Source organism: Drosophila arizonae, chromosome 4 (assembly GCF_054131065.1).
Source record: "Drosophila arizonae isolate 15081-1271.41 chromosome 4, UAZ_ARI_1.0, whole genome shotgun sequence".
Taxonomy (NCBI): Eukaryota; Metazoa; Arthropoda; class Insecta; order Diptera; family Drosophilidae; genus Drosophila; species Drosophila arizonae.
In genome coordinates, this window is record NC_142924.1 from 6,417,647 (window position 1) to 6,439,345 (window position 21,699).

A 21,699-nucleotide genomic window follows, 5' to 3' on the forward strand; every position below is an offset into this window, starting at 1 on the left:
ATATACATATACATATATGTATGTATGTATATTTTCCAGCTCTGTAGAGCACAATATAGCTGTCAATGGCAGCTTTGCTGTTTTTCTTATGCCATTTAATACTGTTGACATTTAATTATTATGGCAAAATACTCGCACAATAAATATAATATTTTTTTAAATAAATATTTAACACGCATTGAGCTGTAATTCAAGCTTAACATTTTTGCCGCTGTCGACTAAAGGCAAACCGCAATATTTTACCAAATGCCAAATGCGGCACTCGAAATTCTTGCTTACATGAGTGGGGGATAGTTCAAAAGTTTTTTTTTAAAGAAAAAAAATGTAAAATTATGCAAATACTAATTTTTTGAATTGTATAAAAAAATTGATTAATAAAAAAAATAATAAAAAATAAATTAAAAAAAACATTATTTACTCTCTCGCAGTCGGTAGGATTCGAACCTACGCTCCCAGAGGGAATCTGATTTCTAGTCAGACGCCTTAACCGCTCGGCCACGACTGCTATGTGAACTTGGCCGGTTTATTTGAGGCATTTACCGATTGACAATATGCCATAAAGCGGTTTTATTAATAGATAACAGCACTTATAAATAAATAATTAAAATATATAAATGTTGCATAGCTGCTGATAAATTTTAATCAGTACGAAAAATAAGTTAAGCGGAAAAGTATTTATAGATTTGTCTATATATTTATATTGAATATAATAGAGGAATATAACTGTGTTGATGTTTAGTTTTACTTATTATTCTTCACAGGGTAAGTAAGTATTTATAGCCAGATTCATGCAGACATATAACCAGAGTTTCCTCTTATCTCTTACATATTTCTATAGCACTATCTTATATATTCTATTTGCTGGCTGTTGAATGCATAAAAGACATATTTGACATATATATATATAGCTATCATATAAAGTTATATATAGTTAAATTCTCAACTTTTTGGGCGCACCTCGTTTGTGTATTTTCATAACTATAAATAATATTAATGTGCCAGCTAGGCGGGCAAATAGCAAAAGTGTCCATCGCTGCTAATGAGCCAAACGCAATGCAAATTGATAGCACTTTTTGTGGGCAGCACGCCCACTGCCCACAGGCCGCAGTCGCCGCCTGTTGGCCGCCCGCGCGACTAATTGGGCCGGGCGGGAGCGCGGGGGGTGGTCGGGTTTGCCTGGCTTAAGGGATTAGCATCATTATGCGCAGTTTATTTGTTTTACGACAGACATACATACATACATATACATATATACATACATTTACACGTAGTTGTATGTATTTATGGAAAATGTAATTTCATGTAATTGTTTTTAATTTCAATGCATTTATAATTTAGCGCGCTGGCAACGTGCGTGGCGCGGCTCTTGAGTGTCATGAAGAGCTCATTTACTTTGTGGCACATAAATTAACAAACGGCCGCAGGTTAGGAGTGTCGAGTGTCCGAGCACTTCAAAGCGAGCACTGAACGGCGAACTACGCGGCGTATGCGCAATGCGTTAATGAGGCGCATTTTTCGTTTTTTTTTTTTCGAGGTTTTTTTTTTTTTTTTTGACAGCAACAACTCCCTGCTGTAATTATGCAAATTTGTTAATGGGTGTGAAAATTGTATTTGAGCGCAACACGTGCCCAAGTCGGGGCTGCTGTTAGCCACCTGTCTGAGCCATCATTGACTGTGGCTAATTCCATTTAGCGGATGCTTTGCCAGTTGGAGCTGCTGCTGCCTCTGTTTCTGCTCCTGCTTTTGCTTCTATCTACTCCTCTCGCTTAAATCCGGCTCATGTGCGAGCCAGTTAACTGACGGCTGCTTGTTACGGCATTTGCTCTTTAGATTTATACGGATTTTGTCAAACAAAACATGAATCTGCACTTTTATGTATGCGAACTGTTGAAAGCCGATTTCATGAAAGCCAAAGCGGCGCCAGCTCTGCTGCTGGCCTATTCAAGTGGCCAAAAGCTTTAAGGGTAAGCACTTTTCTGAATAGAATAGAGCGTCAATGCATGTTGAACAGTTGAGGGTGGTGTAGTAGGAAGATAGTGAAGATAGTGAAAGAGAGGGAAGAATGAAAGCGATGATTCAAAGAGCGAAAAGGTAAAAGTTGAATATAAACAATATGAAATATGAATGAAAAGTTGTATATACAACAATTATTTGTTTTTTAAAATATAAATAAATAAAAAAAAAATTAATAATGAAATGAAAAAATGTAAATAAAATTACTATATAATATAAAATATAATAATTAAAATAATTAAATTAAAAAAATAATTAAAAATTAAATAAATAAATAAAAATATAGGTAATTCAATAAATAGAGAAATATATAATAAACACATAAATAAATCTTTAGAGAAAATTAAATAAATTAATTGAAAGCATTTTGAAATGGACTTATACTTTAATTAAAAATATATGAAAATATTGCCATTAAAAATATATTTTTATTTCATAGTCAGTTCACGTTTTTAAAATTAAAAATTCTTGTTTTAATATTATATTTAAATTGAATAATATTATAAATATTAACGGTGACTCTGTGCTTGCAATTAGTTCAATTGATCATAGAAAACTAATTAAATATATTAAGCATACGCCATGTGCGCTGCGGCAATAACTCTAGCTATCAAATCGAATTTATAAAGCGGATTTGCCAAAGTGAAATGCTTAAAGTGTCAATTTGCATAAAAATCAATTGGCTATAGTTGCAACTGTCTTTTCAATGAATACAAATGCCACACACACGCACACACACACACACAAACACACGCATAACAATGGCATTGCCTGTTAAAATGCAAATGCAGATTTTTAAGCCTTGCGCCAGCTTTTCGCAAACAGATTGTAAACAAATAAATGCCACGAGCAGAAATATACCGATACACACACACACACACACAGAGAACGGCACACCCCCTCACACACTCACACACACGCATATTGAGTGGTCAGCGCTGTGGCAATTTACAGTTGAATTCAGAACGTCGCTGCAGGCCATCGGCACAGTGCCTGCAAAATGTAACTTTACATATTTTTTAATATTTATATATGTGTGTGCGTGTGTATTTATGTAACGAATGAATGCATATGCATAGTATACTTTTACTCCGGCAGCGTATTTCACACTTAAGTGGTTAAATTGGCTGTGATAAATTGTCGCGCAGTCAAAGTTGTTGCCACAGGCTAAGAGCGAGCGAGAGGGCGACAGGCAGAGAGCTGCGCTGCGGGGCACCTTAAGTCGCTGAGGATAAGCCCACAAGGATATGCCAGTGAGTGCCATAAGTGCTTATTCATAGTGTCTGAGTGGCTGTCGCTGACAGTAATCATAGCGTACGCATCAGCTCGTATTATTAGGGGCATGCCTGACATATGACAACTGGGAATTAATATGTGAAAGCCAAAAATGAGACAAAAGTCAATGCCATAATGACATATGACTGAATGAGCGTGCTTGCGTATGTGAGAGTGTGCGAGTGTGTGTCTGTGAGTGATGGCAACCTTTTAGCTGCACAACCAAATTAAATGTCTAGCCAAATGTAGTTAGTCAACAACAAAGTCAGCCATCAGGCATCAGGCGTCGCAGTTTCGTCTTGATTAACTGACAGCACACGCACACACTGTAAATGTCCTCGATCTAAACATGCCTCAATTAGCGGCATAGAGCGCACAGTCTGACAGCAGTCGCATCGCAACGAAGTTAACAAATTCTCGCGCTTATCGCACCATTGATATCAGGCAGTGTTGATGTGCATATCATTTTTATGGGCATTTCATGCAAAATGCTTCCTGTCAGCAACGACAACAACAGCCACAAAAACAGCAGCAACAGCAGCAGCACTGCTGACGCCTCCTGCTGCCTGTAGGCAATGCAGCAGCCATAGTGACTGCTGAGTGAGCTACGCTAAAGTTTAGTGAGCATTTAACTCGTGGCTAATCACTTAAATCAGGTAAAATCTAATATTGTTTACAATTCTTAGGAAGAGCTTTATAATACATTTTTATAATATAATACATTTTTATAATAAATATAAATATATAAGCTATGTGCTTAGTTTTGTTTAAGTATACATTTTTGTATTTATGTCAAGTATAATATTGTGTATATATAAATATAATATTTTTTAAAGTTAATTTTTCAATCTACAACTTACTATTTTTTTTTAATGTTAAAAATTATTATTTGGCTTTTTAATATTAAAAATGTTTTTTTTTTTTTCAATATTAAAAATTATTATTTGGCTTTGATGAAAAAAAAAAAATAAAATAAAAATAATAATAATATTAATGATATATATATTTACAATAAATAATAAAATTAATTATAAACCAAATAATATGAGCCTGAATTAATCCAACAAAACAACTTTTAGCCTGAGCTTTTTTAGTAAAATTAGAGTACAATTGAGATTAGCTCTTTAACCTCCTTAACCAATTTCTATTAAATAATAAATAAATTTCTTTTTTATCCATAAATTCAAACCTCAACTCAGCCAGCTGATGCCATTGCAGCGCATTGCACAATTCGCGCTAGCCACTCCCATCTATTTCAGTAGTTAGGCATGAGGCCGACTCTTTTCTTTCTGGTTTTTTTTTCCCCATTTGCGTTTGTCGCTCGTCGTGTGTCTTTTGCTGTCTCTAACTTGCCGGCTGACCGACTGCATTTGCAATTTATATGCGTATATGTATGGGCGAATGAGTATCTATGTGTCGAGTGTCTGTGGCCAGTTTTTTTGTCGTGCACTTGTCGCGTTTTTTAAAGCACAGCCGACTTTCGCTTGGCCACAAGGCAAAGGGAAACAACAATGGAAATGTAAATTGTTTTTATGTCTTTGTTTTTAATTTTTGGCCAGGCAACACTAGGATATTCGGTAGGCCTGTGAATGCGACAACTCCCTACAATTTCGTTTCCCTTTCCCATTTTTTTGCCGCATTGCAACAATGGACAGACTGGACAGACTTTTGGCTTTGCTTTTCGCTTAGTTTTCATTGTCGCCGGAAAGTATTTCATGCTTTGTATTTGCCATGTAATTTGCATATGTGCAAACATTTTCCACTTGCTCCTGACATTGACGTATGAATTTATAAAGACATTTACATGTATATATACATAAATATATATATTGTTAGGTGCCCATGTATAGGTACATAAATGATCAACATGGGGGTTCAGCGAACTCGGCAAACCGCAATAAAAGTACCTTCATTAGCCGCCATTAGCCAGTGGAATGTGCATCACATTTCACACGATATTAAATCGAGCAGAAGGCACAAAAAACAGAACTGTGAAAGCTGAAAGCAGCTAGCTTAAATTGTTTGGACACATGGCCCTGGTTGTCTCTCTGTCTGTCTGTCTGTCTGTCTCTCTGTCTGTGTGGAGTGCGTGTTTGTGCCATTAAAGTTTCATCAGTGGAGCAACAGCTAAGAGCGGCCAACCTCTCAAATCCCCAAAGCCCCCGCGGCCAGCTCTTTGGTTCAGGGAGTTAAAGGGTCGCTGGCGTTGGCTGATATTGTCATTACATGCTTCGAGGATATTTCTGTGGCGTAACCAAGGCAAATGTACTTTTGACAGTTGGACTCTTGAAAGGGTTGACCGACAGCCCACACACATCCGAGCAAAGTTTGTACAATGCAAAAGATTCAAATTTCCAGCTCGGAACAGCAACAGCTGCCATATGATAATGCCTCAGGGAGGGGCACGAGTCGGTCGGACAAACCCTGAGCCCTGCTACCAAAACAAAAACCCAAATAACCGGCTTACTTGTAATAGTTGTAAAATCATTCTTCTAGCAGGCAGCTTATGCAATAAATGTTAGCTAAGCATTTAAATATTTTATTAATGTGGGATTTGCGAGCCTTCTAAATAAATATATAATTCGAGCTGAAATAGTCAAACTATTGCAGGTAGAGAATCAACATATTGTTTATGTTAACGCAATATGAATAATATGTGTAGATATATGAAATATAAATAGGTTGTAGATATTAAGTGGATATAGTCTGCTGCTTCATTTAGCATATATGTATATTTCTTGTCTCCATTTATATGCTGACTAATGATTTTTTCCACGTTTTCATGGTAGCAAGCAATAATTATTTTATTTAATTTCTATTTTTTTATTTTTCATTTGCTTTCTCAATTATTATGACTCTTCAAATCTCAGCTGCAATCAATTGACAATTTAAATGTTGCTAGCAAACACAAATGTTGCTAGCAACATGCTGCCAGCAACATGCTGTGGAACCTATTTGAATACAGTCAAACTTATACGCTATGATAAAAATGAATATATGTGATCTAAAAGTAGCCAAAAATTAAAATAGAAAATTAAAAATAAAATAAAATAAAAATTAATAATATATATTTATTTTTTCATAATAGCTTTACCCACTCTCCAATTAAATTAATATTAGTAAATAAACATGCTGTTCGCGTATTCAAAATATGGGCTTATCGGTTAAGCGCTAGCTGAAATCGTAAAACACTTGAGATAGCCAATATGCCCCCAGTGGCTCGGCCATAAACCGGTTCCAATCGCCGAGAGTCGGACGCACTTGCAGTTGAGGTTGCGTTCACAGTTCACAAAATGATCTTGGCCAGCATTTTTGTGTGTTTCTGCTTGGTGTCGGCATTCAATTATTTGAGGCAACGTCGACAGCGCGGTTTTATCAAGAACCTAGGAGGACCTTTCACCTGGCCCCTAATGGGTGCCATGCACAAAATTGTGCTGCTATCGCCAAAGAGTAAGAACTAAAAAAAATAAATAAAAGAAACGAAACTCGATTTACTTATATAGACATTGAAAAATTTCAACCTCGACAGATTTCTTCGAGCGCAGCTCTGTCTACCTGGCCAAATATGGCGCTGTGAGCCGAATTTGGGTTTTTCACAGACTCTTCATACCGGTCGCCGACCTGGAATTGGCCAAGCAACTGCTGCAGAGCGAAACGCATTTGGAGACGGGCCACGAGCTGATGAGCGACTGGCTGGGTGACAGTTTGCTCACCTGCCAATCGCAGCACTGGCCACCGCGACACCAGATACTCGCCTCACTCTCCCGCCCAGACAACCTGTTGCAATTGAGCCAACTGTTTCAGCAGCAGGCCGAGCAGCTCTGCCAGCAGCTAGCGGCTCGGGCGGAAGCGCGACAGCTCTTTGATGTGTGGCAGCTAGTGTCCGACAATGTGCTGGACCTGATGCTATGCATCAGCTGTGGCATGCAGCCGAGCGAGCACTACAAACAGGCATTTAAAGAGTGAGTAGCCGGGCATGTAACGGTATATAGGCTAGTTTTTCATTTTGATTTATGCTGAGATTTGGAGTGTAAAACTAAGTTTACAAGTTTATTCCAGGCTCAAACTGGTTCAGCAATTACAATTGAACATCTAGCACGGCAGGAGTTAGTTCCATATTAGCTCATACTGATTCAATTTATGATGGAATATCAGTTCGAATGTTTGTCTGTATACCCCCTCTCTCTCTTTCTCTCTCTCTCTCACTCTCACTCTCTCACTCTCTCTCTCTCTCTCTCTCACTATCTCTCTTTCTCTCCCTCTCTCTCTCACTCTCACTCTCACTCTCTCTCTCACTCTCACTCTCACTCTCTCCCTCTCTCTCTCTCTCACTCTCTCTCTCTCTCTCTCTCTCTCTGTCTATCTCCCTGACTATCTCACAGTCTGTCTCTCCGTCGAACTCTCTGTCTAACTGCAAGGGCCGAAGAAGAAGACTGCAGAAGATCATTTCTGCTGTCTATATGTGTGCAGCAGTACTCATTTGGTGTTTATATGTGAACGAAGCCTGCTTAAAGCCGAAGAGAGTATTCCCATTGATCACTCAAAGCCCGACTGCTATGAGCTCTACCTGGCATCGGGCACAACCTTTGAGCGCGACTAATGTTCGGGTGAAAGTAGCCCTATATAAAGGGCAGCAGCTGTAACATTTCTTCAGTCGTCCAGGCCTAGCGGAGGTCAGTTGTTCAGTGAGGTGAAATGTGTGAAGACTTAGAGGAACGAGTGAGAGGAAAACTTAGAAGCACGACCTAAAAGACTTAAGGCAGAATATTAGAGCAAAGACTTAGAGAAAATACTTCGATTATTATGATGAGCAGAAAAAAATTACTGTAACTAATTTTGAACTTATTTCGGAGGTCAACAGCTGGCAACACTTTGGTAGAGTTAAATACATAGTTTTCTGCATTTCTATTTTAGTAATTTGAACTAGTTCCGAAAACTGATTTTCATATCCTGAACTGTGTTTAATATTTTGAATAGTGTCTCGGGATTCAACTGTTAGTTTAAATATTTCTAATCAAAGTTTGAGACTTCTCTAATCTAAGTTAATTAAATAATATGATATTTAATTCTCATTATCTTTCTTATGATCTTATTCCGTCATTAATTAGCATTTGATTTGATTCCCATTACCTATTTTTATCAACCATCAAATTTCCCAACTCCCAACAGACTCACAGAGCTCTATCGCAAGCGTTTCCTGAGCGTCAGATCAGCCAATCGTCTGACCTTCTGGGTCTGCTCGCCTCTCACTCGACGACGACAGCAACGGCTCATTCGGCGCATCAATGAGGAGAACAAACAGATGCTGGAGCAGCGCCGACAGCACAAGCTAAGCAGTAATCAAATAAAGATCGAGGGCATCACAATTGATCGCATTGAGCCGGTGCCCAGAGTGAAATACCAATCGCTGCTCGAGTTGCTGCTCACGAGCGAAGCATCGCTGACCGATGCCCAACTGCTCGCTGAGCTCAACTGCTGCAGCTTCCTGGGCTATTTGCTGTGCAGCAGCGCTCTCTGCTCTGCCCTGGTGCTGATAGCACGACATCCGGCGGTGCAGCAACGTTGTCTGGATGAGCTGCGAGAGGCGAAGGACTCAAAGGAGGAGCGCTTGCCCTATCTGGAGGCGGTGCTCAAAGAGACACTGCGACTGCAGCCACCGCAGGTGATCGTAAACCGTGAGCTGAGTCAGGACTTTGAGTACAGTAGGTGAAGGAATTTATTACTTATGTAACTTAATATTCACACACTCTCTCTCTCTCTCTTTTCACAGCTCACTCCCAGCTGGGCGCTGGCTCGCTGCCTGCCGGTACTGAGATCTACATGAATCTCTATGAGCTGCAGCGCGCTGAGCAGGCGTATGGCACTAAGGCGCAACACTTTCAGCCCGAGCGCTTTCTGGAGCAGCCCGTCGAGCTGCTCAGCTTCGGCCTGGGACCACGCAGCTGTCCGGCGCAGCAAATGAGCTTGAGCCTCCTGCAGCAGCTGGTGGCGCCGCTGCTGCTGCAGTACGAGCTGCTGCCCTATGGCGATGCACTGCGTCCGCAGCTGTGCTTGGCGCTGGGCTCCAGCAATGGCTTTCAGCTGGCGCTGCAGCCACGTAAAAAGATTGACTAGATCATAATTAGCTAGATAGACTTTAGTTTTAATTCAGCAAAATAAACATAGCTTAAATTACTCAGGGAATACCCCTATTGCTGGCCACGCTTGCGCATGCCCATCTGGAAGCCTGTATCCGAGCGCAGCACAATGTTGACCACCGGCTGCACTGGCTCGCCCAGCGGCAGCAGCTCGTACTCGCGCACGATCTTGGCCAGCAGCATCTTCATCTCCAACAGGGCGAACTTCTGGCCAATGCAATTGCGCGGCCCGGCACTAAAGGGGGCGTACGAAAAGTTTGTGGAGGAGCGCTCGCTGCTCTCATGACGTTCCGGCTTGAAGAGGTCTGGTTCTGGAAAGTAATCCGCATCATTGTGCATGCCATAAATTATCATGAAAATCTCCGACCCAGAGGGAATGACGCCCGCTCCGAACTTGGAGTGCGCTGCAAGCAGAGAGTCTCCACTAGAGATTGCCCAGTGCTAGTCTCAGTCACTTACTGTATCTGAAGTCCGTCTGCAGCTTGCGCCCGACGAGCGCCAGAGGCGGATATCGGCGCAGCGACTCCTTGATGACGCACTCCACATACTTTAGTTGGCCCAAGTCTCGCATGCTAACGGCTCGACTGCGATCGCTGCCCAGCACCTCCAGGATCTCTGCCAACATTTTGGCCTGAACCTCAGGATGCCGTGAGATGCACCACAGGCAGAAAGAGATGCCACTAGTTGTGGTGTCGTGGCCCTCGAACATGAACGTGTCCACCTCCTCGCATATCTCCTCGTCCCTCAGCGCTCGTCCATCGACTCTCGCCTGCAGCAGCACATCGAGCAGAGCCATGCGACGTTTGCTGCCCACCTCCTCATCCCGCTGCTGCTCTGTGCCCGCCACCTGCATCGCCTCCAAGGCCTGGCGACGCTGCTTAATCACCTGCGCAGTAAATTCATGCATGATGCGTATGAGCTTCATCTGGCGAAGCTTCAGATGTGGATGGGTCAGTGTGAAGAGCAGCTCGTTTTGCTGGATCAACGACATGAAGCGCCAGGCCATCAAGGCAGTGCATCTGTCGATGGGAGGGGGTAGGGGAGTGGTATTATATAAATAGTGTTATAGAATGCCTATGAAAGCAAGCAGGTAGGATAGACAGGAGGAGGCAGGAGGAGGAAGGGTCCTAGGTCCGAAGGGTCCTATCCTAATCTAGTTGACTCATGGTTTAATCATGACTTAAGAATTGCCTGATCCCATTTTAAATCAACTCTCCTGCAACATCTGTGTGCTCTAGCACACTAACTTCCAGAGACCCAGCGCAATATAACCCATCTCAATACACCTCCCACTTACTCCGTTACGGCATTGGCATAGAGCGTGCTCTCTGCCTGCTGCGCATTCACTTTGGTGCCCATCGCCGTCTCTGAAATGATATCCAGCGCAGCCAGGCAGACAAAGGGATAGACGTCAAAGCACTCTCCAGTGGCACGCTGCTCCAGACGCTCCACACACACATTCGACTGCTGATCGAAGACCTCCACGAATTGCTCGAGGATCGAGAAATGAAAGGTCGGTGTTATGATCTTGCGCCGCTGACGCCAAAGTTTGCCATCGCTGAGCAGGAGGCCGTTGCCCAGCCACTGGCCCAGCAGCTTGTACACCGGATGCTTGACCAAGTGCTCTTGGCTGGACATCAGCTGCTCATTGAACTCCACATCGCCGCTGACGATTACCAAACGATTTAGTACCCATGCACGCTGCAATTTTCCCAGTTGCCTGAAGTATTTTTGGGAGCGTTCAATAAAAGCTGCGGGGAATCAATAATATTATTTGCAAACATTTATTAATATAATGTTGATAACAGCAACGATAGGGATTGCTTAATTTTGGAGTACTTCACTTATTTGTTTACAATTGGTTTCTTATTGGAATGCACTGAGATAAGACTTTTAGAAATGTCCCAATGTCGTAGTACTCGTTCATAGTCTAATAGCTATTAAGCGAAGATTATAATATTTATAGATTATTTACTACCTACTTCTTTGTTTATAATCAAATAGATAACAGAAGGAAATTGAAGTCTAATAATGGATGCAATTATGATAAGGTTTCATTAATAGAATTATTGAATTATTGATTATTATAATCATTGATCGAGCTGCGAAAGACTAAAGCCCGGAAGAATAATATTCTTTGTTCATTGATGACGTTGATCCTCTGGCTGATGCAAAAGCAACGTTTCGCAATTCTATATGGGGAGTCCAGTTTGAAAGGACTTAAGCTTACCAATTTGATATTTATAATTGCTATAAGACATGAATTTCGACTGCCTTTGTTAACAAAAAGCTCACTGTAAATCTTTTTTATGTAATTTTAATGTACTTTTTTTTTTTAATTATTTAAAAACTATTTACATATTGAGAACTGAAGCAGTCGAGAGCAATCAATGGAATATTCAATGCACTTTGGACTCTGCTCCACATCAACTCACATAACACTTGTCATGCACTTGATACGTACTTTTGGGAGTCATATTGATGGCGAGATGCCAGGCTCCGATTAGTGGGAGACAGAAGGGGCCTGGCAGATTGGCAACGGCCGCTCGCCTGTCCCTTTGGCGCCAATGGAACCAACTCGTTAAGAGCAGCACAACAATCGCGATCAGCAGCATTTTGCAATTTGAAGAGACTCGAGGCAAGTCAATTAGCTATAGCCCCCAGTTGTAGTGCTCGAAGCTCTCTAATTCCATAGTCTTATCTGATCGGGACTCAAAGAGCTGTAATAACGAATTACTAGTGAGCTAATTCAGCGCTTAACACAAACTGAGCGTTCATTTCTATAGTTAGTATCTCTCATTTCTTTTTAGTATCGAGCAGAATTGAGTATGCTAATTGTTTTGGTCACACAAGGCACAGACATTCGGCAGTAGGTCGCAGTTATCAGTTCGTTATATTTGTTGTTTTATTTTATGCTTTTTTTTCTTTTTATGTAATTTCCGTTAGAGACATTCGTGCGGAAATTAAAACATTTGCACAGCGACAGCACACGGGGGATGGATAGCTGCCAAAGCAGGACCTCGTCCTGAAGAGCTGCACTCGCAAAAAAAAAAAAAAAAAACTAATTAACAGCTGCTTCCTGCAGTCGAGCCGAAGTTCGACTTTGACTTTTGTAATGGCATTTTATCATATTATTTTAAAAAGGGTCAGCGAGTAGAGCTACAGACACGCTCATCCTTATACACATACATACATATACATATATATACAGATGTATAGTATAGGCGTGCTTTTAATTGTGCATTTTCAATTTTCGCAATGACTGTTATAAATAAAGCTCTCTGTGGGAGAGGGAGAGAGAGAGAGAGGGTAACAAAAAAATGGAAGATTTTCCACATTAATTTGCGCATATTAAAAATGCAATTTGTTGCGTTAATTGCAGCATGTGAAACGTATCAGACAATCCGAGTGATAGCACACAACGAAACAGAAACAGAAACGGCAACAGAAACAGTAAAAGAGACCGCCCAGTGCTCAACAGCCAAGTCACGTTGATAGCCAGCGCAAACAAGCAAATAGCACGCGAACAACGCGGCGTATGAGTAATGCGAGCTTTTCGTTCAATGAGCAAGGCACTACGTGTGTGTGTGTGTGTGTGTGTGTGTGTGAGTAACAGCAAACTCAGCCTGGTTCTGCTGTGGATTTAAAATAATTTTTGTTAAATGCGAGACAACTGATATTTCGGTTAAGGCGCCAACTGCTCTGAAAATTGATATAAATGAACAATCGAAATGGCATATAGAACAGAATAAACAATTAAAGAATTTTCTTTAAATTGCGATGGTGTAAAGTTATTTTTTGTTGTTGGGTATCGTCGAAATTTTATAAGTATTACCAGCCGCATGTAAATGCTTATTATTCCACTAATTGGATTTTTAATTGTGAGATATTCTGATAGCTTTGTAATGGATGTATTGAGTGACTGACTGTGATTTTATTGGACTCTACATAAAGTTTTTTTTTTTAATTTCTCAGACTTAATTACTAATAAAAGTGATATAGTAGGAAATTAATATTATTTATTCTTAATTAAAATTAATTAACATTATATGTAAAATTTTATTATAATTAAAATAAGTGTATTTAATTACTTAAGTAACAGCTTATGGATTTGCAGTAGATATAGATATATTTATATGTATACACTACATATATATAATATATATTATACATAGTTTCAGATACATGACACGTACAAAATTAAAATCGGACTTTGTACAACAAATATGCAAAAGTTTGTTTCATTATGAAATACATTCACAAACATTTAAGTTATTTTAAAGTCATTAACCAGCACTGGTCAGCGAGAGAGTACCGTTATGATTATCATAAGCAATAGTATCTTCATCATAGCTAGACAAGGCAGAGTAATTCTTAGCCACAGACAGAGACCTCGTCGGTGGATAGAGCTCAATGGCTTTCCTCGCCATGGCACTGATGCCCACCCAAGACTCCTCGGCTAGGTCCTTCAGCAGGTGCTTTGGTGGCCAAAAGTCAAAGGTAAGTCCATCTCGCTCGCCGGACAGTTCCAGCACAAAGCTCAGCGGAAATCCAATAGAATGGGCATAGTCAAAGCTGGTGCCCCCAAAGGCATCCTCCTTGCCGTACTGCCCATAGGCGAATCTTGTGCCAGTCGCATTGAATATGGCCACAGCTCCAGCCTCCGCCACGGCGTGCAATTCCTTGTCATTGGCACTGCTGGCACTAGAAGAGAAAGATTTTATCTCATTGTCGGAATCGATCCTTGGTTATGTCTACCTCGTGTGTGCCCAGGAATAGTAAATGGTTGTGTGATGCGTATGCAGCGTCATGAACAGCATCCCACGATTGCTCTGGACCAAATCCTGCATTATGGCGCGGAGAAGGGCTTAGGACCCGCATAGTGATCGGTACAGGAATCCTGTAGCTCCGCATAGCCCTGCCCCCACTCAATATCGTAATTTCGATTGAGATTCGTGCCGAAGCAATTGTTGCCGTTGGGCGAACGCGTATTGCGCCACGATCTGTCCACAGTGCGGGAGAACATATAGCCATCCGGGTTGAGCTGCGGCAACAGAATCCAATCGTAGTCCTGCAGCAAATGCGCATTCTCCTCATGCCTGGCCACCAGCTGCTCCAAGGTGTACAAGGCGGCAACAGGTGTTAGCCATTCGCGCGCATGTGCCCCGGCTATGAGTAGAATCGCCTTCTTGCCAACGCGTCCATCGCCATTAGTTACCGTTAGCGATTTCAGTGGACGCTGCTCGTACGTTACGCCCACATCTTGAAGAGTAACGCGATCACTGTACGCCCTCGCCAGCTGCGCCATGTAGGCCAGCATCTCATCGTAGCTGAGGTAGTCATCGAGTTGAAGCGGCAGCGCCACCTGTCGACGCAGTCGTCGCTTGAAGGCGTCAACGCCCGAGGTGCCCAGTGCCAGCGATTGATGGAGGTGCGTTATCAATAAGATTAGCACGCACAACTTGACTCCGAGGCCATTCTCGATTCCCGACATGCTATGCGTTTGCCGGCCCAACTATGCGCAAGTGAGTCAGCAAACGAAAACGCATTCTTATACATATATGTACATATGTATATGTATATAAATTTTTGTATACATATATTTTTGCAGCGATAAACGTAGAACCGATCACTGTTAATGGCGAGCATCAACTGAGCGCAGGTCATTTCATTTTACGGGTCCCTCACACTCACACTCACGGCCTCGTCCTCATCCTCTCCCTCTAGCACACACTCTCTTTAGCTCACATTCGACATGTTAGTGTGTATCAAACACATGTTGACTTAATCGTAATTTAGGCTCTCTCTCTTCCTATCTGTCTCCCTCTCCCACACTTATTTCGGCCTCTCTTTGTGCTCACCAAGAATCTATTTTTAGACACGCTCAACATATGTATTTTTTTGCAAAAGCTCTCTGTTGCAAAAGCTCTCTTTAGGAGTGGATCGGCGTGCTCTTGCTTATGCTAGAGGCTCTCTTGCGGATACATTTTTTGCACAGCTTTGCACTTTGAGCTTTTTATGCGCACAGGCAATGGGAGAGGAGATATTTGTGCTGTAAATAATATTAATTTCATAGCGATCGAAGTTAGAGGCTTTGAATTTGAAACAATAACTAATTTGCGTATCTCACTGTATATACTGATTCTGAACGAGTATTGGGCAGTCCGATGCGCCCTACAACAACATTATTACTTGTTGTTTATGGAAAATTGTGCTCATTGATGTGAGTTGCAGTTTCTGGTTGTCAATGCAGTTTGGCTAAGAGTGTCAATTGCTATTTGTATATATAGATAGTCATCATTAGTTATATATGTATATACTTAACTACAGTTCGTTGTGCTTAGATACAGTTAGGTAATTATCACTGAAAATAACTTCATTAAGACTAAGCCTATTCGCTGAAATGGCTAATTGAGTTAGCAAACATTTTGCAGCAAAACACTATAGAAGCGGCAGCAACATAGTTAAAGTAGAAAACAACAACAACAACAACACTGTTTAGCTAGTATATATTCTAGTCTTCTGCTCCAGTTTTATCTGCATTTTGCGGCTTTGCCATTTTGCGGTTTAAAAAGCCATTAAAAAATGTAATTATGTTGATAAATACGTCTTACTGGGCATTTTGCATTTTTATTTTCTCACAACTTCCTGTCGACGGGCAGCCAAAGGACATGGGGCAGGAGGAGCAGGAGGCGAAGCAGGCGAGTAGCGGTTGCCACTCAACTTTGGCCGCAACAACAAACACACTTAGCTGGCAAGTTTTTAGCCAGCAAATATTTTATCATTGCGCCTTTCTGCAGTCAAGTGGCGCGACAGGACCTCAGGCAGGAGCAGCAGGAGCAGGAGCAGGAGCAGGACGTGGCAGCTGCTGCCGCTGACTGTTGCATTTAAGCGCTGTTTATAGCCGCAAAATTTTGTCATACTGCAATTTGTTGCAAGCTACAACATTTTTCTTTTCCCTTTTATTTTTTGGTTACTCAAGCGAAATGTAATTCGCACAGTTTTTCAGCCTTTTTGAGCCTTTTTTTTGGGCAGTTTTTCACTTGAAGTTCTTTCAGCTGATTGCCATCTAATGGAGCCATCATTTATGCCAAGACTACGAGACGAAATTGACTCTTGGCTCTTTGTTAGCTCAAGTTAAGTGGCATCGAATTAATGAGCTAGCAAAAATGTGATTTCAATTTATAGATTCAGAATCTCAGGTCGATTCGCTTTTCTTTCTCTGGCTGCCTGCAATCGCCAATGTGCATAATTCATAACGAGGCAAAGTTCTGATTGAGAGCTGATAGAGAGAAGCAAGTGAAGATGCTGCAGTCGGGTGTAGCTGACTGCGTAATGCTCGCTTGTGCGAGTGGCAAGTTGCCAAAGAACTCAATATTCATAGCGATATCGATTATAATCGATCTCTACCGATTTTGCAGCTCATCGATAATAGTTGAGTTTTAATAAGACATCCTTAAATATATTCACAATTTGCCACAATCTTTACACTCTATTATCCTCTGCTCGATTTAAGTACCAACCCCATATACCCCTTTCACACGCCGAAGGCACATAAAAGAAATCCGATTAGTTCAGTTGCTGCTGTGTCCTTCGCTCCGTTTCCGATTCCGCCTCCATCTTCGAGTCCCTCGACCGTCGCTTGCCATGCGAGTCACGTTGCGTTCATGTCCGATTTTTAAGTTTGCGCTGCACAAATCACGTAACCCGACCATTCAGGCTCCTGCTGCTGCTCGTTCGTTCGCTGTGGTTACAGATGGGGCGTTAGTTGGTGGGCGTGGCATTAGCAGAAGAGCCAAGCTAATGTCCTACTTCAGGCTATTTGTAGTGTGCAGCACTTTGTGTGGATTTTTATGATTTGTTTATATACAGCAACACGAAGACGTGAGCGAAAACTCCGACTCCGACGCCGACTCCGGGCGTGAACTGTGATAAAAACTAGATTACGATTATTAAATAACACATTAAGAGTCAGAGAGATCTCTGGCGGAGATTCTTAAGTGGATGAATAAGAGAGCTAGATGTGCTAGGAATAGTATGGGGAAGCTGTGTAGTTATATGTAGTTATATATAACATATTAAAGAGTGTTCTAGTAGGAGCTCAAATTCTAATTTCCGCTCTTTATATATTCCCCAAATATTAGATAGGGTATTTACTAGTCTTCATAAGCAAATCGCTCTCACATATTTAAAAATGTCTTTATTGAATGCAAAAGTCTTAAAACTATTTGAAATTGCCTCCTTAGTATCCCCAGTGGGTGCCGAAACCATCGAAGCTCATGTGGGAGACCGCCTCAGCGGGTGAGTAGTGCACCGCAATGGGCTGGTGGCTGGCGTAGGTGGTCTGGACAGCCGGAATGGACTGCTGGTACTGCTGCTGCTGCTGCTGCTGCTGATGGTAGACTGGAGCCTGGCTGTAGACGGCAGGCTGATGCGATGCATAGACAGTTGGAGCTGGAGCGGCATAGCTGATCGTCTTGGCTATGGCTGGCTGGTAGACATTGTTGCTGATGCGTGTGTCCTGCTTGTGCACCTGGGAGTAGGGCGTCGACACGGACTTGGCATAGTGGGAGACGGTGCCGTCGTAGCTCCTGACCACATTCTGCTGGGTGTGCGCCACGGCGTGCTCGTCGGCCAGGTAGCCAATGCCCGCCCAGGTGGGCGACAGCAGCAACAGAGCTGAGATTAGTGAGAGGCATACGCGAGACATGTTTGAGCTGTGAGGGAAGTCGAGCAACTGTTTGCCCATTGCTGCCGCCCGCAGGCCTTATAAATGCGCATTAACTCGATCAATAATTACTCATATCTTTATCATTTACTTTTTTTTTTTTTTTTTTTTTTTGTTGGCCCAATTTGTGGGCGAAGCGTTACGTCTAATGCGATTGGCTTTTGCGTGACTTTCATAAATCCATTTCTAGCCGGAGATCGTGGCAAATCAATTTATGCCACAATGTGACAGCAAATGGAGGGCGTGCCGCACACTTACGGCCGCATTGCATAACGGCAATTGAGCTACAGCTGGCCATGTCTGAGGTCGCCGGCGCACCTGCTCCACATTCCAGCATTTCGGCTCTGAAGTGCCCTCAAGCTCGGCGTGCCCATGCCCAAAATATAATAACAGCCCAGTCACAATTTATGGCCCATCGGAGATGCATTAAGGATGCCCAAATTGTGAATGCATCTCGACAGCTTCTGCCCTCAACTGCTTTCAAATGTCTTTGCATGCCAATTGTGCAATTACTCTAACGTGTATATATCTATTTTAACTGGGGCAGCAAAACAATGTTATACAGACATTACACACATACATGTTTCAAGCCAAACTCTTATTTATGTGGGAAATTCTTTTAGCTGAAGTTCAGGTATAGCTGGAAATTTAAGAAAAGTTCTAGCTGGTTTAGTTTAAAGCTTTTCGATGCTATTTACTGCTTTAAGCTATATGCTATATTTAGCATTTCACATAAATTTGATATACCCAAGATTAATATACCCTTGATATGACCAAGATAATTCTATACCCAAGATATAAGATATAACTAACTATACATAAATCTAACTCGACTACATTAACTCTGATTTTTTAGTTCGGCCGATTTTCGACCTGGATGGTGTAGAATCACAATTTGTTAATAAATTTATTATTTCTATTTATTATTTATTAATTATAAAATTTTTCCATTTAATTTAATTTAATTTTATTTATTTTTAATTTTCCATATTAGCTTACATTCATTCAAGGGTATACACACTTCCATACACCAACAGCTTTTGTTATCGTCTCTTCAGCATTTCAAGTACCGTTGTTGCTGCACACACACTCACTCAATAGCTGGGCGGCACTCGAGGCGAGTCGAAGAAAACGATTCGATACATCCATTCGATACCATAAAAATCGCTCAGCTACAATTGAGTTATAATGCAATTGGCAAACGTAAAGCAAATGTTGTTAACTTGCAGCGAAGTAGTGAGTGAGACGGAGAACGGAAGGAGAGAGTAGGAGGGGAGCAAGGCAATGGACATTGTTGCGTTTGACCGTCTGCAAAAGTTTTGCGCTCAATGAAAATGACACATAAATAGCATCAACATTCAGGATCTGGGCAAAGGCACAAATGTGATTACGATTACGTCCAACTTTCAGCAAGGAGTCACCTTTGTTTGTTGATGACTTTTGCTTGATTTGTGTGTGTCCTGTGTCTCTCTCTGTGTATATGCGCTAGTGTGCGTGTGTGTGAGTGAGTCCATTATGGCTCTTATGAAATTTGGCACATAAATTGTATTATTGCATTTATGCTTGATTTTATTTCCGTTTGCCTTACAATCGTCATGTGATTGTGTGGGCGCTTAACAGCCTTAGCTTGTGTATGTATATGTATACGTGTATGTGCATATGTGTGCCTTTGTATTGACTGTTAAATTGGCTTTAGTTGCTTTTTCGTCGCTTAAGTGAATTTGCTGCGAATTCGCCTTTGTATTCGCTCTCAAGTTCCTCGCTCACACTCACTCTCTCTCTCTCTCACACACACACATGCGCTTACATTTCAACGGTTTCCTTTCGCTAAGCGCCTTACTCAACGCCCGAGCACAATTTGAACTTCAATTAGCTGCATTGGCTAGCCTAATAAACGTGCACACTTAAACTCACTCTCCTGCGCTCACTCCACACACGGACTCTCCCCGCTCTTCGTGCATTCGCACACTCGACCGCTCTCCATCTCCCTTGCCGTCTCCCTTTCGTATACAATTACAAATGACGCGCCATTGCCAGGCCGAAAGTCAATTAACGGAACTCGCATAAAAGCTTCTCCACGCGCCTCGTCTGCTAATTGGAATTGAAACATAAATTAAAAGTCAAAGACGTGGACGAAAGACGAAGACGAAAATGTGCAAGGCTTGAGAATGCAACGAAAACTTTACGACTTCACATATGTGCGCTTGCCGGTGTTGGTCAATGCGCAACGTAACACTGAGCGATTTTTACGTTTTGTCGTAATGGGCACCAATTACGTTAGTTCAGCAGAGTTTTTGCTTCTGCTTCGGCATCTGCTGTTGTTGTTGTTTCTGTTTGCATTGACAGCTTAGATTAAGTGTGCAGCATAAATTTGTGGAGGGTCGCGCCCAAAATAGTTCGCGATATATTTATGTGAGCAAATTGCAATTGCCCTAGTGGTTAGTGGAAATTATGTGGTAGCAATTAAAACAACGAATCCTTAAGCATTTACCAACGTATGGTAACGCATGTACTTCCAGTCGATTACCAAAATAAGTTGAAGCAAAATTAACAAAGGTATACACTCATTTTTACTTGTATGATTATAAATTTAACTCTGGGCTGAGATGTATAGGGTAGCATACATACATATACTAACACACGCACACACTCGCTCGTTTTGATCGGCACAGTCACTCAATCGTGAATTCTTGAATATGAAGAGATAGAGAAAGAGAGAATGAGAATGAGAATAGAATTTATAGCACACGCTTCAGAGCTCTTATATTTCTAAGTCTGATTACTAGCCGGTGCTTATGTAGTTGTACTCTTATACTTATAAGTTAACCTTAAGCTTAACTCGTGAGTGTGTTTATTGTGATTTGTAGAGCAGCACATATAAATGCATTGCTCAACTTGCATACTCTTATAATTAGTAGGAGCTTAACCTTTGGACAGCCAATGAGCAATTAGCTAAATTACAAAATAATTTATTGATGTTTTTTGTTTTTTTTTTTTTGTAAATAGAATAAAATATTTAAATCAATATAGTAATAATAATATAATAATATAATAGTATAAGTAAACACATTTTCATTTCAATCTTTGCGCACCTAAGGGTTAATTTCGCCTTTGTCTTCTGCTTGTTATATTGCCAATCAGCTAACCACACTCCTACTCTTCCCCTTACACGCACACACACGCGCTACCCTAGTTTTGCCCATAACCATGCCCCCTCCCCTCTCTCGGTCCCTTCATCGGCTGTGTGTTTGTGTCTTATGGCACAAATGGGAGTTGGCTTCAATTTTCTTTATATTACAACTTGATTTAATTTGACGTGAGACTTGGATTTGTTTCACGCTCTCGAGAAAATGCCGGAAAAGCGGGCGCAGAACAATAAAAAGGAAAAGAGCAGAAAAATAATGGAGCTGACCAAAAGGAAAATGATTACAATTCACTTTCCGAATTCCAATTCCTATTCAAAAATTTTCCTAATGAAAATATTAAGATTAAACTAGAAGAAGAAGAAAGAAAAAGAAAAGTCATTTGCCAGCTGCCAGATGCACG

General features: G+C 41.4%; 4 protein-coding genes and 1 non-coding gene across 6 annotated transcripts; 1 reads left to right on the forward strand and 4 right to left on the reverse strand.

Annotated features, from left to right (window-relative positions):
• Window positions 1–423: 423 nt before the first annotated feature.
• On the reverse strand, window positions 424–505 carry TRNAS-AGA (transfer RNA serine (anticodon AGA)). Its single transcript has one exon. It is a non-coding gene; the product is annotated as a tRNA-Ser (tRNA).
• Window positions 506–6,581: 6,076 nt separating this feature from the next.
• Cyp316a1 (Cytochrome P450 316a1) lies at window positions 6,582–9,462 on the forward strand. Its single transcript, XM_018008899.2, has 4 exons — window positions 6,582–6,738; window positions 6,818–7,250; window positions 8,458–8,990; window positions 9,059–9,462. The coding sequence occupies exons 1-4, from the start codon at window positions 6,582–6,584 to the stop codon at window positions 9,400–9,402; spliced, it is 1,467 nt and encodes a 488-aa protein (XP_017864388.1). The 3' UTR covers window positions 9,403–9,462.
• Cyp4d8 (Cytochrome P450 4d8) lies at window positions 9,410–12,178 on the reverse strand. Of its 2 annotated transcripts, none has more exons than XM_089466856.1 (4): window positions 11,890–12,178; window positions 10,723–11,176; window positions 9,885–10,444; window positions 9,410–9,736 (listed from the first exon to the last, which is right to left on the reverse strand). In XM_089466856.1, the coding sequence occupies exons 1-4, from the start codon at window positions 12,038–12,040 to the stop codon at window positions 9,477–9,479; spliced, it is 1,425 nt and encodes a 474-aa protein (XP_089322982.1). In that variant the 5' UTR covers window positions 12,041–12,178; the 3' UTR covers window positions 9,410–9,476. The 2 variants fall into 2 exon arrangements, with proteins under 2 accessions (XP_089322982.1, XP_017864387.1); XM_018008898.2 differs by having other exon boundaries at window positions 9,410–9,829.
• Window positions 12,179–13,333: 1,155 nt separating this feature from the next.
• Window positions 13,334–15,091, reverse strand: LOC108614758 (carboxypeptidase B1). The gene is given in 4 exon segments (XM_018009006.2): window positions 13,334–13,777; window positions 13,779–14,129; window positions 14,184–14,277; window positions 14,280–15,091. Coding segments are annotated over 4 exon segments (1,137 nt in total). The 5' UTR covers window positions 14,920–15,091; the 3' UTR covers window positions 13,334–13,725.
• A 2,514-nt stretch (window positions 15,092–17,605) lies between these two features.
• Window positions 17,606–18,189, reverse strand: LOC108613954 (uncharacterized). Its single transcript, XM_018007779.2, has one exon. The coding sequence runs from the start codon at window positions 18,172–18,174 to the stop codon at window positions 17,668–17,670; it is 507 nt and encodes a 168-aa protein (XP_017863268.2). The 5' UTR covers window positions 18,175–18,189; the 3' UTR covers window positions 17,606–17,667.
• Between the last annotated feature and the right edge of the window lie 3,510 nt (window positions 18,190–21,699).

Coding starts and splice junctions, on each gene's coding strand:
- LOC108613954 (XM_018007779.2), bottom strand. CDS start 18,174: ATGGGCAAACAGTTGCTCGACTTCCCTCACAGCTCAAACATGTCTCGC.
- Cyp316a1 (XM_018008899.2), top strand. CDS start 6,582: ATGATCTTGGCCAGCATTTTTGTGTGTTTCTGCTTGGTGTCGGCATTC. Junction 6,739..6,817: donor TGTGCTGCTATCGCCAAAGA/GTAAGAACTAAA, acceptor CAACCTCGACAG/ATTTCTTCGAGCGCAGCTCT. Junction 7,251..8,457: donor TACAAACAGGCATTTAAAGA/GTGAGTAGCCGG, acceptor AACTCCCAACAG/ACTCACAGAGCTCTATCGCA.
- Cyp4d8 (XM_018008898.2), bottom strand. CDS start 12,040: ATGCTGCTGATCGCGATTGTTGTGCTGCTCTTAACGAGTTGGTTCCAT. Junction 10,445..10,722: donor TATGCCAATGCCGTAACGGA/GTAAGTGGGAGG, acceptor TCCCATCGACAG/ATGCACTGCCTTGATGGCCT. Junction 9,830..9,884: donor GCAGACGGACTTCAGATACA/GTAAGTGACTGA, acceptor CTCTGCTTGCAG/CGCACTCCAAGTTCGGAGCG.